Below are 13,331 nucleotides of genomic sequence, written 5' to 3'. Positions count from 1 at the left end.
GAATTATGGAATGTTTTAAGTTTTTCCCATAGTTCCGTGGACAAAGCGTGAGATGGAGCTTGCATCCTGGGCGTTCCGTAAGTGGCGTTTCTACCAGTTCACCTCCCTCAGGGACCTGCTGTGGGGCAATGCCATCTTCCTCAAGGAAGCCAACGCCATCAGTGTGGAGCTCAAGAAGAAGGTACACTGTCATTATATACAATCTATAAAGTAGAACAAGGATTCAGTGGTGAAACTGTGAGGTATCAGTCAAAGGAAACTGCGTTATTAATCAGTTCAGTCAGTCTACCAAATGAGTGTACATCGAATGAGTCTAGTCTTAGAAAACAATGAATCGATTCGATGAGTCAGCAAAGACTGGTATTGCGAAATAGTGCCCCTGCAAAGTCATTGAATCAGATCGGCTCTATTGTGAATCGGTTCGATGAGTCCGCAAAATTAGATTTCAATTGACAACAATGATTTTGTCGCTAACCTGCTGACATGCTAAAATGCTAAACAGGTCCTCTCCTTTACAGGTCCAGTTCCAGTTTGTGCTGCTGACAGACACACTGTACTCCCCGTTGCCCCCGGACCTGCTGCCCCCCAGCGTGGCCATGGAGCGGGAGAAACGGCCCTTCCCCAGCACCATCGTAGCTGTGGAGGTCCAGGACCAGAAGAACGGGGCCACACACTACTGGACCCTGGAGAAACTCAGGTATGTGTGTGGGCGGGAATTGTGTGTGTGTGTGTGTGAGTTTGTACAGTATCACTATACTTGTGAGGACCTTGACATTAGACTGTGTGAGTGTGTTTTCGTGGCTCTGAGCATTTGTTCCGGTTATTTCTCTGCGGCTTTACGTTATGATATGTGTCTCAGTACACGCGAGGCCCTGGTATGTAGGCCTATATGGACTTACCCGGTCTGCGTCTACTTTACAGTGTCTGTTGCTCTGATGTGCTCTGTCCTGGTCGTGTGCCTTGTCTTTGCTGCCCCCTATAGACAGAGGCTGGACCTGATGAGGGAGATGTACGACCGTGCGGCGGAGGTGCCTAGCAGCACTGTGGAGGACTGTGACCAGGCTCTGACTGGAGGAGACCCCTTCTATGACCGCTTCCCATGGTTCCGTCTGGTGGGCAGGTCAGTCACCGTCCCAGGTCCTAGTCTTTTCAAATGTCATTCCCTTCCTTTCTTGAGGTAATCACTAAGTAGCCAGTGGTTTCCTAATAAGAGCAAAAGGATGGAAACAGAGACAATACAATACACTTATAGGAGGATGCACATGAGAAATATTTGAACAGGGCCAGGGTCAGTAGACTTGCCCCACTAGAGATTACCTCAACATTCTACGACGGTCCTCTGCTCTGAAATGATTGTCTGATACAGCTCCCCCTCTATTCCTCTCTCCCCCTCTATTCCTCTCTCCCCCTCTATCCCTCTCTCCCCCTCTATCCCTCTCTATCCCTCTCTCCCCCTCTATCCCTCTCTCCCCCTCTATTCCTCTCTCCCCCTCTATTCCTCTCTCCCCCTCTATTCCTCTCTCCCCCTCTTTTCCTCTCTCCCTCTCTATCCCTCTATTCCTCTATCCCTCTCTATCCCTCTCTATCCCTCTCTCCCCCTCTCTCCCCCTCCATTCCTCTATCCCTCTCTCCTCCTCTCCTCCGCTCTATCTATCCCCCTCTATCCCTCTCTCCCCCTCTATCCCTCTCTCCCCCTCTATTCCTCTCTCCCCCTCTATTCCTCTCTCCCCCTCTATTCCTCTCTCCCCCTCTATTCCTCTCTCCTCCTCTCTCCCCCTCTATTCCTCTCTCCCCCTCTATCCCTCTCTCCCCCTCTATTCCTCTCTCCTCCTCTCTCCCCCTCTATTCCTCTCTCCCCCTCTATTCCTCTCTCCTCCTCTCTCCCCCTCTATTCCTCTCTCCCCCTCTATCCCTCTCTCCCCCTCTATTCCTCTCTCCCCCTCTTTTCCTCTCTATCCCGTTCTCCCCTTCTATTCCTCCCCCGGCCGCAGGGCCTTTGTGTACCTGAGTAACCTGCTGTACCCCGTGCCGCTCGTGCACCGCGTGGCCATCGTCAGTGAGAAGGGAGAGGTGAAGGGCTTCCTCAGGGTGGCAGTGCAGGCCATCTCAGGTATCAGCTACTGTGCCATATTGTCATGTCTCTATCCTTTTACTGTGCGATACATTTGTGTTAACATGCAGTATTAGACACAAATGTTTAGTGTTTTGTGAAGGACACCCACGTGGGTGCTGAGAGGGTAGTGAATTGCTGTTTGATAAAAATGGCCTTCAAAATAGGATGAGGTTCCAACATTTTTATTGTCTCTCCCCAGCTGATGAAGAAGCCCCTGACTATGGTTCTGGCGTAAGGCAGTCAGGAACCGCCAAGATATCCTTTGAGGACCAACAGTTTGAGAAGGTAGAATCCGTAAGAAATTATACAGGAACTTGAATTACTTGCCAAATCGCTGTCTGCATACAGTATCGAGATTGGGAAAATGCTGTGTCATTATTTAAAAGGCCACGTGTTTGGCTGGTCAGTTCCAGACAGAGTCGTGTTCCGGCGGCATGTCCCATTCTAACACCTCTCACGAAGAGCTGCGCTTCGTGGAAGGGGAGGGACAGAACTCTGATGTAGGAGCTGACCCTGACGAGGTCAACAACAACACCTGTGCAGGTAAGGAGATCCTCCCAATCATGTTGTTTTTCGATTACATCATTGTGGCGGTAGATATGAACAGCACACATTTGTTTAGCAGGGGAAGACTTAACTGAAAAGGTCATGTACTTATAATTTGTGTAAGTCATGGTGCAGGAGTAAAGCACTGGGTCTCCCCGGTCATACCGTGTGCAGGACTGCAGGCATTTCCTGTCTTTATCATGTGTACTTACCATGACCACAGACTTGTCCCCCATCACAGCCACACCAGAGGTCCCCAGGAGCCCACTGAAGGGTGGTCTGGGTCTGGAGCTGCCCCTGGAGAAGGCCCTGTCCCACCTCCACATAGGCTCCACCTTCACCTTCAGGGTCACAGTGCTGCAGGCCTCCAGCATTTCCGCTGAGTATGCTGACATCTTCTGCCAGTTCAAGTAAGTGCCTCCCACTCATTCAAGCCCTTTCATTTTGTGGTATTTTAGCTTTGACCAGGACGGTTTGGAGTTTTTTTTTAGGGAGAGACTTGACAAGATGTCAGTGAGGGAAAGTGTTTTGAATGATGACGATGACAAGATGATGCATAAAGAGGCATTTGTTTCTAAAACTCTCTCCTTAGGAACATCTGCAAGTGCCAGTGGTTCAGGTACTTTAACAATGTAAACTCTCTGAATTTAGAAAAAAAAAAGAATAAGTAATAATAACAGCAACAACAGAGACAAAAGTCGTCAAGGCAGTTCAAATTGAGAAGCTAACTTCAACGACCTCTGCATCCCTTACACGATAGGAAGATTAAAAAGACAACAACAAAAAAACAGCTAGACCAAGGTTTAAAACGCACTAGGAGTTCAGGGCTGAGAAAGTTCCAGAGAGTGGGGGTGGCATTGCTGGGGGGGGGTAGGCCAGAGACAGAGGATCGAAGGCTGCGGGTGGGGGTGTAGATGTGTTGCATGTTGGAAAGAGGGAAGGGAGCCAAGTCATGCATGGATGTGTAGGTAAGGAGTTTGATTGGAAGCCAGTGGAGGTGGAGAAGTGTGGGTGTGATGTGCTCCCAGGGTTTGGTGCGGGTGAGGAGTCTTATAGCTGAGTTCTGGATATACTGAAGTTTGTTGAGGGAGCTGGCAGGGAGTCCATTGCAATAGTCCAGGCGTGAGGTAATGAAGGCAATGAATAAGGTTTTCAGCAACTGAGTCAGTAAGTGAGGGGCTGAGACTGCCTAAGTTCTTGAGATGGAAGAAGGCAGATTTTGTGATGGTTTTAATGTGGGCATCAAAGGATGAGTGTGGTATCGAGGATGACCCCCAGATCCAGATTCAGGTCCAGATTATTCACCTGAGAGGTAGTACAGATAGAGCAGCCGTCAACGTTAAGGTCAACCTTCTTCAGGAGAGATCTGGGTGCCACCAACATAGCTTCTGTCTTATCGCCGTTGAACTTCAGGACGTCGAGCTCATCCATGTTTTTATGTATTTTAGACAGTTGACAACTGATGATGGGGGGGGGGGGGGGGGGGTGTCTGCTGTCAGAGGTGGGTTTGGAGTGAACATAGATTTGTGTGTCATCAGCGTAACAGTGGAATTCCAGACTGTGTTGACAGAGGATTTTGCCGGAATGGTACGATATAGACGATGACAAGGAGTGGTAACAGCCGGTTTGAGTTCAGGGGGTACAGAGCCAGAGCAGAGGGACACATTGACAATGTCAACCATGAGGCAGTTGTAGCTTATAGATCAGGGAGGAGGGAGCTCTCGGGTTATGACCTTTTTCTGATGTTAGAGTAGTGGGTAGACTTGGCCTTGTGGGGAGCGTCAGGGTTCTCATGGGACTGAATCAGTTCAATCAGGGGGGTTGACAGTTTTTGCATTTCTGAGGGTCATGGTGCATTTGGTACGGGGCTTGGGGAGGGAGATGGAAAGATTAAATAGGATGGCCACGTGGTCAGAAATGGTGTGGTTCAGGCCACACGTGTCGGAGGGATCTATGGCCAGTGTAGCACACCAGGTCCAGGTTGTAGCCTTTGACATAGGTTGTAAAAGTCACATGCTGGAGTGTACATGAACGTTTAAGTCCCCAAGTAGCACATGGAGCAGGAAGATGTCAGTGCCTTAAACTCTTGAGTGGAAGACAAGGGAGACTATGGGAGGCTTGTGTATCAAAATGAGGAGCAGTGGTTTTGGGCCAAACAGTGTGAACGCTAGGCATTCAAATGAGGTCAGATTCTGTACCTGAGTTACAGCCCGTTTGAGGTCTGATCGCAAGGTTAAAAGGCCAAACATTCATACGGGTTGTTGCCAGGTTTCAGTCAAACACATGACATCAATTGCATCTTCTGTGATGAGCCCCTCTGAGAATAGCCAACCTATGAAACGGGATCAATCCTTTAATAACGGTGAGGCCAGAGGGGAAAAGGGGGCTGCTTTATAGCGACACGATTGGAATTGATACAGTCCAATGGGAGAAGTAGCCGCTTAGAGCCACGTCCAGTGTTGAATGTACCAGTTACATCCGTAGAGTTGTTCCAGCAGAAATCCTTGCGGCGGTCACTCGACCAAGCAGCCACCGCAAGCCGCAGATGGACACCGCGGAAGAGGTCACGGAAAAATGCGAGAGTCTCGCTCACTGCTAATGCCGACCCGAAAAGGCTAGCAAAAGCAAGAGGGGTGATAGCGCTGTAGACATGACAGCAACAGTAACACATGCCACTGCCAGAGTAATGAGGACGTGGGGCACACAATCCAGGGGGGCTTGTTTAGGTGCAGGGAGGCAGAGTCTATGAAATGGTGCCAATTTTGTACGGTCACATAACATGATCATATCCATTTGACAGTTGTAAGGAAGTCGAAATCTAATAGTTAGTCATGTATAATTGGACTGTTATGTGTCGAAAGCAAAATGAGTCATTTCAAGGCCTGTTCCTCAACTTTATTTCCTATTTTCATCATATTTTGACTATGACCTTGAGTTTTGTCTCCTCGGCAATTTACAACGATTTTTATTGAGGCAGGAATCTACATTTTAGATGACATCTAACACGTGAACTATTTGAAAGCTATGCTATGGAAAAGGGCAGCAGGCAGCCTAGTGGTTTACCGCGTTGTGCCAGTAACTGAAAGGTTGCTGTCTCAAATCCCTGAGCTGACTCTGTGAAAATTTTGTCTGTGCCCCATAAGCAAAGCACCTTCCCGTAATTTCTACTGTAATTGTCTCTGAAATAAGAGCATCTGCTTAATGACTCAAATGTAAATGCAAAAAGCCTTGTCTTTCAAGACCTTTCACTTCTCTCTTTTCTTCATCCAGAAACGACTCCATCCTCTCTTGGTTTAAACAAACAAAATTCTCATGGTTAGTGTTACTCCTGAAGTAGACTCGTCTGATGGTGTGAGACAAGTGTCCCACCAAATGTGATCGTAATCAGTGCGCCACATTGAGAGTAGTCAATAGTACATAGTAGTAATGCAACAGTGTCGTCGTTTTAATATATATGTGTAGTGAATAGGTACGCATATTGACTGAATGTGGTCTCCCTACTTTCCAGCTTCATCCACCGACATGATGAGGCTTTCTCCACTGAGCCACTCAAGAACACTGGCAGAGGACCTCCGCTGGGATTCTACCATGTACAGAATGTAAGCGCCGCCCGGAAATAACATTGCTATTCCTTATTATTATTCATAGGTTACTACAAACGTTATTTCTATGATATTGCCATGAATGAATCATGAATTACCGATTGTTGTTGTGTCGCCTTGTAATCATCCTGTTGTCGCTGGCCTCGTAAAGGAACTTGCGTGATAGCCTACCTCGTTTTTTTTTGATGGTCTATTAGATCACGGTAGAGGTTACCAAGTCGTTTGTGGAGTACATCAAGACCCAGCCCATCGTCTTTGAGGTGTTTGGCCACTACCAGAAACATCCATTCCCACCCCTCTGCAAAGACCTCATCAGGTGAGAACTGTACTTGCCCTCTTCTTCTTCAAATGATCCCGTTTCACTGTCTTGCTAAAGTAGACCATTTTAAAAGTTCACACTTCTATTTCAGTCCCCTTCGACCTTCTAGGAGGCAGTTCCCAAGGGTCATGCCCTTGTCTAAACCAGGTGAGTGGTTTATTTGGTATGTGTCTCTTTCTACATCTTTGTGAATGTGCCAGCCACCAAGCTGAGCAAGTTGGCACTGCAGCCATTTTGTACGAGAGTGTTAACCAGATATTGGTTAGTAGTACAAATGTGACGGCCCATCCCAAATGGGGCTTATGACGAAAAATGCTTATGGCCAACCATCAGCATGGTCAAACCCTCCATTATCTCAGCCAATGATGGCTAGCCAGAAAGGATCCTGTCTTTCTCCCTATTTAGCTCAGTGCTTTCTCCTTGGCTAAACTCATAATTTAATATTTACAGATCCCATGCAAGTTTGCAATTGAGGCACATGAAAGTTCACATGTTCATGAAGGCATTACTGGAGAACAAAAATGTGTAAAATATTTATATATGTTTTATATATAAATTCAGCAAAAAAATAAACGTCCTCTCACTGTCAACTGGGTTTATTTTCAGCAAACTTAACGTGTCAATATTTGTATGAACATAACAAGATTCAACAACTGAGAGATAAACTGAACAAGTTCCACAGACATGTGACCAACAGAAGTGGACAAAGGGGGGGGGGGGGGGGGGGGAGTCAAAATCAAAAGTAACAGTCTGTATCTGGTGTGGCCACCAGCTGCATTAAGTATTGCAGTGCATCTCCTCCTGATGGACTGCACCAGATTTGCCAGTTCTTGCTGTGAGATGTTACCCCACTCTTCCACCAAGGCACCTGCAAGTTCCCGTACATTTCTGGGGGGAATGGCCCTAGCCCTCACCCTCCGATCCAACAGGTCCCAGACATGCTCAATGGGATTGAGATCCGGGTTCTTCGCTGGCCATGGCAGAACACTGACATTCCTGTCTTGCAGGAAATCACGCACAGAACGAGCAGTGTGGCTGGTGACATTGTCATGCTGGAGGGTCATGTCAGGATGAGCCTGCAGGAAGGGTACCACATGAGGGAGGAGGATGTCTTCCCTGTAACGCACAGCGTTGAGATTGCCTGCAATGACAACAAGCTCAGTCCGATGATGCTGTGACACACCACCCCAGACTATGATGGACCCTCCACCTCCAAATTATTCTCGCTCTGGAGTACAGGCCTCGGTGTAACGCTCATTCCTTCTAAGAAAAATAGTGTGTTCCTGGTGTTACTCGGGCAGTTGTTGTTGCCATCCTGTACCTGTCCCGCAGGTGTGATGTTCGGATGTACCGATCCTGTGCAGGTGTTGTTACACGTGATCTGCCACTATGAGGATGATCAGCTGTCCGTCCTGTCTCCCTGCAACGCTGTCTTAGGCGTCTCACAATACGGACATTGCAATTTATTGCCATGGACACATCTGCAGTCCTCATGCCTCCTTGCAGCATGCCTAAAGCACGTTCACGCAGATGAGCAGTGACCCTGGGCATCTTTCTTTTGGTGTTTTTCAGAGTCAGTAGAAAGGCCTCATTAGTGTCCTACGTTATCATAACTGTGACCTTAATTGCCTACCGTCTGTAAGCTGTTAATGTCTTAATGACCGTTCTACAGGTGCATGTTCATTTATTGTTTATGGTTCATTGAACAAGCATTGAAGATCTGTGAAGTTATTTGGATTTTTACGAATTATCTTTGAAAGACAGGGTCCTAACAAAGGGGTGACTCTTTTTTTGCTGATTTTATGTATTTTTTAAACATCCCTACCTTCATCCACCTCATTGTGCTTGCGTGTCACAAATATTCAGACACATTTCTGACCTTCTCTTTCACAGTACCAGCCACCAAGCTGAATACTCTGACCCGTTCCACGGCCGGCCCGTGCCACTCCAAATATGACCTCATGGCCTTCTTCGAGATCTGTGAGCTGGAGGCCAATGGAGAGTAAGTATTGTCTTGTCTCTGACTATGATTAAATTAAATGACATGCTATTTTATCAAATCGATTACCTAATGTTTAATTGATTACGTGATTGAATTAAACAATGCAACAATTAAACCATTAATAACCTGGGGCACCACGGAAGCATTCATTTATATAGAGTGGTTATCTCCCGAATCCACTCTCTTAAAGATCTGAAGATCTTTTATATCAACAGTCAATTATTCATCGTCACCTTGATCAGTCTCGTTCTGTTTGTCGTAAGTACTTGGTTATCTGCACGAACCCTAGCTAACAAGTTGAATCAGCAATACACAAATTGGCTTAACTATTTATTTACTAAATACACAAATAATCACACAGAATTACATATATATACACACAGGATAGATCACACATCGATTACTAATCATGTCATGAAAAGTCCCTGGTGGACAAACCGAAATGATGGCTGGTTACACAAAGGAAAGGGGTTGGGTTTGAATGAAAGAGCGGGAAGACTGAGGGACAAAGGGATTGGGTTTCTATCGGACCTTGAGAAGCTTTGCTACCGTAAATACAGAATCATATGCATTCTAATATCCGCCCATTTGGAAAAGAAAAATGATATAAAAGATATATATTTACTCTGAGCTGAGCTGCGCTTCGATAGATGGGTCGAAGATGGAAGAGAGAGATCGCCATTGTCCTTTGAAGAATCTTTCTGGTCATAGTGTTGTAGAGCGGATACGTTAAAGTACCCTGTTGTTCTTAGAAGATATCTGTCTTTTCCTAGGCCGTGTATGTTTACAGCTGCAGCTGATAACTCGACGTCTAGGAGGTATCACTTCTTCTTTAGTGAATAATAGATCAAAGTTCATAACAAGTTGCCATAATCAGCTCATGCTGTATTCTGGCTGGTCTAGTCGAAATTCACCATTCCAGCATGGTGATTGTCACCTCCACGTTGAAATTTGACCTTTTAAATGTACGGACACCAGTCATCGGGAACTGACGTTGACTTCTGTCAACGGGCTTTTGCACTGGGGGAGAGAAGGGTGTGTTTCATAGTTCTCAACCAATGCCGGTTCGCTTGGGTGTGGCCACTGACTGGGCCTACGTTTTACTGTGAAACAATGATCTTATTTAGGAGGCAAAAATGACATTTAATCATTTTACAAATAGTTTCATGTTTAAACATTTAAATATTTCCCCTTCTTCATGGTCATTAAAGTGGCAATATGTCACTTTTTGGGCAACCAACCAAATTAACATAGAAATATGAGTTATAGATCTGTCATTCTCATTGAAAGCAAGTCTAAGAAGCGGTAGATCTGTTATACATGCACTGTTTCTATGCTTCCCATTCTTAAGTTTTGCCTTTTACTTTCGGTTTTGTACACCAGCTTCAAACAGCTGAAAATACAATATTTTTGGTTATGGGAAATATATTTCACAGCGGTTTAGATGGTACAATGATTCTCTACACAATAACTGCTTGTTTTGTCACATAAACTGAAATTAGGCTAACTATTAGAGTTTTTGCAACCAGGAAATTCTGGATTGATTTCTACATATTGCACCATTAGCCATTGAAATTACAGAATTCTCTCACCAAGTAATTTCATGGTAAATACCAGTGGTAATAGAACTGCAAAGTTAAGCGTTACTGACAGTTTAGGGTCATTCATGTGAGTAATTGATGAATATGCCATTTTGTTTGTCCTTAGCTACATCCCTTCAGTGGTGGACCACAGAGGGGGCATGCCCTGCCACGGAACCTTCCTGCTTCATCAGGGCATCCAGCGGAGGATCACAGTCACCATAGCGCACGAGACAGGAAATGACGTGGAGTGGAAGGAGGTCAAGGAGCTGGTGGTGGGTGAGTACGGATGAAAATAGACGACAACGACATGGGCACAGTAAATTCATCTTTACCGCACATCAAGATCCCGTAGATCCGTCTTTACGGAGCATAAAGATTGCATAGGTTCATATTTTCAGCACATAAAGATCCACCACTGACCTTTGACCTCTCAGGGCGGATCCGGAATACTCCAGAGGCTGATGAGACCATCATCGACCCCAACATCCTGTCTCTCAACATTCTATCTGCGGGCTACATCTGGCCCTCATATAATGACAAGTACGTCCCCTCTCCTCTTTACACAGCTAGTTCCTGTACATGCTGTAACACCTAATAACATGGTTGTGTATTAATGGCCTTTTCCATAATGGAACGTTTTGAGTATGTTTTGTTTCTCTCGTTCTCTTTTTCTCTTTTTTTTTTTTTATGTATTTTGGCACTGAAGACCACATGCATTTGAATCCAATATTCTATTGTGTTTACTTGTCTTCTTCATTTTTTTGCCACTTTGTTACTGTAAAATCCACAGCCGAGCTGCTTGCTTATAACTTCTCGCCCTTTTCTCTTCGCGCTTCACTGTATGGCAGCATGTCCCTGGGAGTTGACCATAGGTATAACACACAACCTTTCTCCTTCTCCTCTTGTCAATTGTATGTTCCCTGAATCAGCTTTCTGTTCTTGTTGTTGTTGTTGTTGTCTGTTTCCTCATGCTTTCATTTGACTTCACTCTCAAAGGTGAACTCAGCGGTGTTTGTTTCTGTCCTTGTAAATATGTGTATATATAGTTTGTTTGAGTGTTGTTTTAGAGGGTCTTGTGCAACTTAATCATTTTTTTTCCCCGCTGATATGCTGATGGAGAAAAATCATATTTACATGTCTCCCATTCATTCACCATTGACAAAATGAAAACATGTTCTATACACAAAACCCCCCGTAACGTTTGCCTGTATGTTGACTGAACAGGACGTTTTACCGATTTGAGGCGGCGTGGGATAGCTCCATGCACAACTCCCTCCTCCTGAACCGTGTCACTCCCTATGGAGAAAAGATCTACATCACTCTCTCCGCTTACCTAGAGGTAAACGGATCAACATTCGTTCTAAACCGTAACCCAAGTAGTATCGGCTTGGATTAAGTGAGTTCTGACTTGGATACATTTTGTTCCAACTTTCTTCAGATGGAGAACTGCACCCAACCAACAGTGATCACCAAAGACTTCTGTATGGTGTTCTACTCCCGTGACGCCAAGCTCCCCGCCTCACGCTCCATCAGGAACCTCTTCAGCACCGGCTGTCTCAGGCCCTCAGAGAGGTTCAGCCTCCTTTCTGGAACTCTGAATCTGAACTTTATTTCTATGTTGTTTGTAGAGTAGACACAACTCATTCTCTCTCTCTCTCTCTCTCTCTCTCTCTCTCTCTCTCTCTCTCTCTCTCTCTCTCTCTCTCTCTCTCTCTCTCTCTCTCTCAGTAATCGTGTCACTGGAGTGTATGAAGTCAGTCTCTGCCATGTCGCTGATGCCGGAAGTCCCGGTAAGTTAAATTGATTGAATGACACAGTTGAAGCTTGAGAAAAATGAACGCTCCACGATGTTGTCACCCTTACACAATTTGTCACAAGCATGGATGCCGCATGTCTGTCATCCCGTGTGCATCAGAACCTTGATTTAACCACTGGGCATATCACCAAATGATCTCTTGGCAGTGTGTATCTGTTATTCTACAGGCATATATGAAACACTCTGTTGCCCTCTTGTTCACCCTCAGGCATGCAGCGGCGGCGCAGGCGTGTCTTGGACACCTCGGTGGCATACGTCCGTGGGGAAGAGAACCTGGCTGGGTGGAGGCCCCGTAGCGACAGCCTCATCCTGGACCACCAATGGGAGCTGGAGAAACTCAGCCTTCTGCAGGAGGTGAGGCCTGGCATTGGTGGGGTCTGTAGTGTGTTTGGGGCGAAGACTCCACAGAGTAGTGGAGTCAATTTGTGATGGAATTGGTTGGTCAATAAATAGGAATACATTATGCATCATGGTTGGCATTCATATACAGTAGCTGTTTTCAAAGTACCTTTTATTGAATAGAGTTAATACTCACCAATGAAGGTGACTCACCTGGACGATGCATGACGGCCATTTTGTGCCAAAAGAAAGTCAATGGTTTCTCTGGTTGGGTCTGTACAGGTGGAGAAGACCAGGCACTACCTGCTGCTGCGGGAGAAACTGGAGGCCACCCTGGCAGTGGGGCAGGACGCTCTCTGCAAGAGTGGTGACCTTAGCGACTTTGCCAAGAGCCCCATCCTCAGCCACTGCCCCGGGGGTAGCCCCGCCCTGGAGAGTCCCAGCCAGAGGCAGAGGGAGCTGGCTGCCAAGGTGACTACCAGTCCCTGGCTTAAGTTAGGAACCAGGCCTAACACTTGCTTGGCCACCTTTTTGGTTATCTCTCTTTGTTGGATTAAAATGCATTATAACTTGAATTGGTAGTTATTATGAGTAATAATAATCTCTCTTTTTCCTCGTCCTCTTTTCCTCCTGGGGTCTCAGTGTCTGCGGCTGCTCATGCACACGTTCAACAGGGAGTACAGCCAGGTGAGCAGCAGTGCCAGTGAGAGCAAGGTGAGCCCCAGCCCCCCAGGCCCTTTAACCCCCTCTATAACCCACTTATAGTACCCCATGCAGGCTACTTTTAACCAGCCAGAACCCTAGCCCGAAGCCCTTTGTATCCCATAAAAACGTGGCCCCTGTGGACTCCGGGCCTATTGTCACTGATCCCACCCAAGATACTTTCCCCTCCTGATCCCCTGTCTCGTTCACACACTCAGCCTCTCCGAGAATTGAGTATTCCAACAAATGACTGAATTCTAACGAGGAACTGCATTCTAAGAAAGTACTTGAACTAAAAACAGAGTAACT

General features: G+C 46.2%; 1 protein-coding gene across 8 annotated transcripts in view; it reads left to right on the top strand.

Moving 5' to 3' along the window:
• LOC139386513 (kinesin family member 1Ab) overlaps positions 1-13,331 on the top strand; it is a 60,106-nt gene that overhangs the window by 32,913 nt on the left and 13,862 nt on the right. For 3 of the 8 annotated variants that reach the window (XM_071132097.1, XM_071132095.1, XM_071132093.1), the window contains 20 exons: positions 33-181; positions 519-697; positions 983-1,120; positions 1,992-2,110; positions 2,313-2,398; positions 2,521-2,656; positions 2,901-3,069; positions 6,168-6,258; positions 6,459-6,577; positions 6,672-6,727; positions 8,474-8,582; positions 10,290-10,441; positions 10,600-10,705; positions 11,014-11,037; positions 11,390-11,504; positions 11,604-11,737; positions 11,894-11,955; positions 12,190-12,335; positions 12,603-12,791; positions 12,963-13,034. In XM_071132097.1, the coding sequence (XP_070988198.1) occupies positions 33-181; positions 519-697; positions 983-1,120; positions 1,992-2,110; positions 2,313-2,398; positions 2,521-2,656; positions 2,901-3,069; positions 6,168-6,258; positions 6,459-6,577; positions 6,672-6,727; positions 8,474-8,582; positions 10,290-10,441; positions 10,600-10,705; positions 11,014-11,037; positions 11,390-11,504; positions 11,604-11,737; positions 11,894-11,955; positions 12,190-12,335; positions 12,603-12,791; positions 12,963-13,034 (2,351 nt within the window). Of the gene's footprint in view, positions 1-32; positions 182-518; positions 698-982; positions 1,121-1,991; positions 2,111-2,312; positions 2,408-2,520; positions 2,657-2,882; positions 3,070-6,167; positions 6,259-6,458; positions 6,578-6,653; positions 6,728-8,473; positions 8,583-10,289; positions 10,442-10,599; positions 10,706-11,013; positions 11,038-11,389; positions 11,505-11,603; positions 11,738-11,893; positions 11,956-12,189; positions 12,336-12,602; positions 12,792-12,962; positions 13,035-13,331 lie in introns of all 8 variants that reach the window. The other 5 variants (XM_071132096.1, XM_071132094.1, XM_071132092.1 and 2 more) reach the window with 4 other exon arrangements.

This window comes from Oncorhynchus clarkii, chromosome 28 (genome assembly GCF_045791955.1).
Source record: "Oncorhynchus clarkii lewisi isolate Uvic-CL-2024 chromosome 28, UVic_Ocla_1.0, whole genome shotgun sequence".
NCBI lineage: Eukaryota > Metazoa > Chordata > Actinopteri > Salmoniformes > Salmonidae > Oncorhynchus > Oncorhynchus clarkii.
The sequence above is the reverse complement of the archived record's forward strand: the minus strand, read 5'-3'. Positions and strand labels throughout refer to the sequence as shown.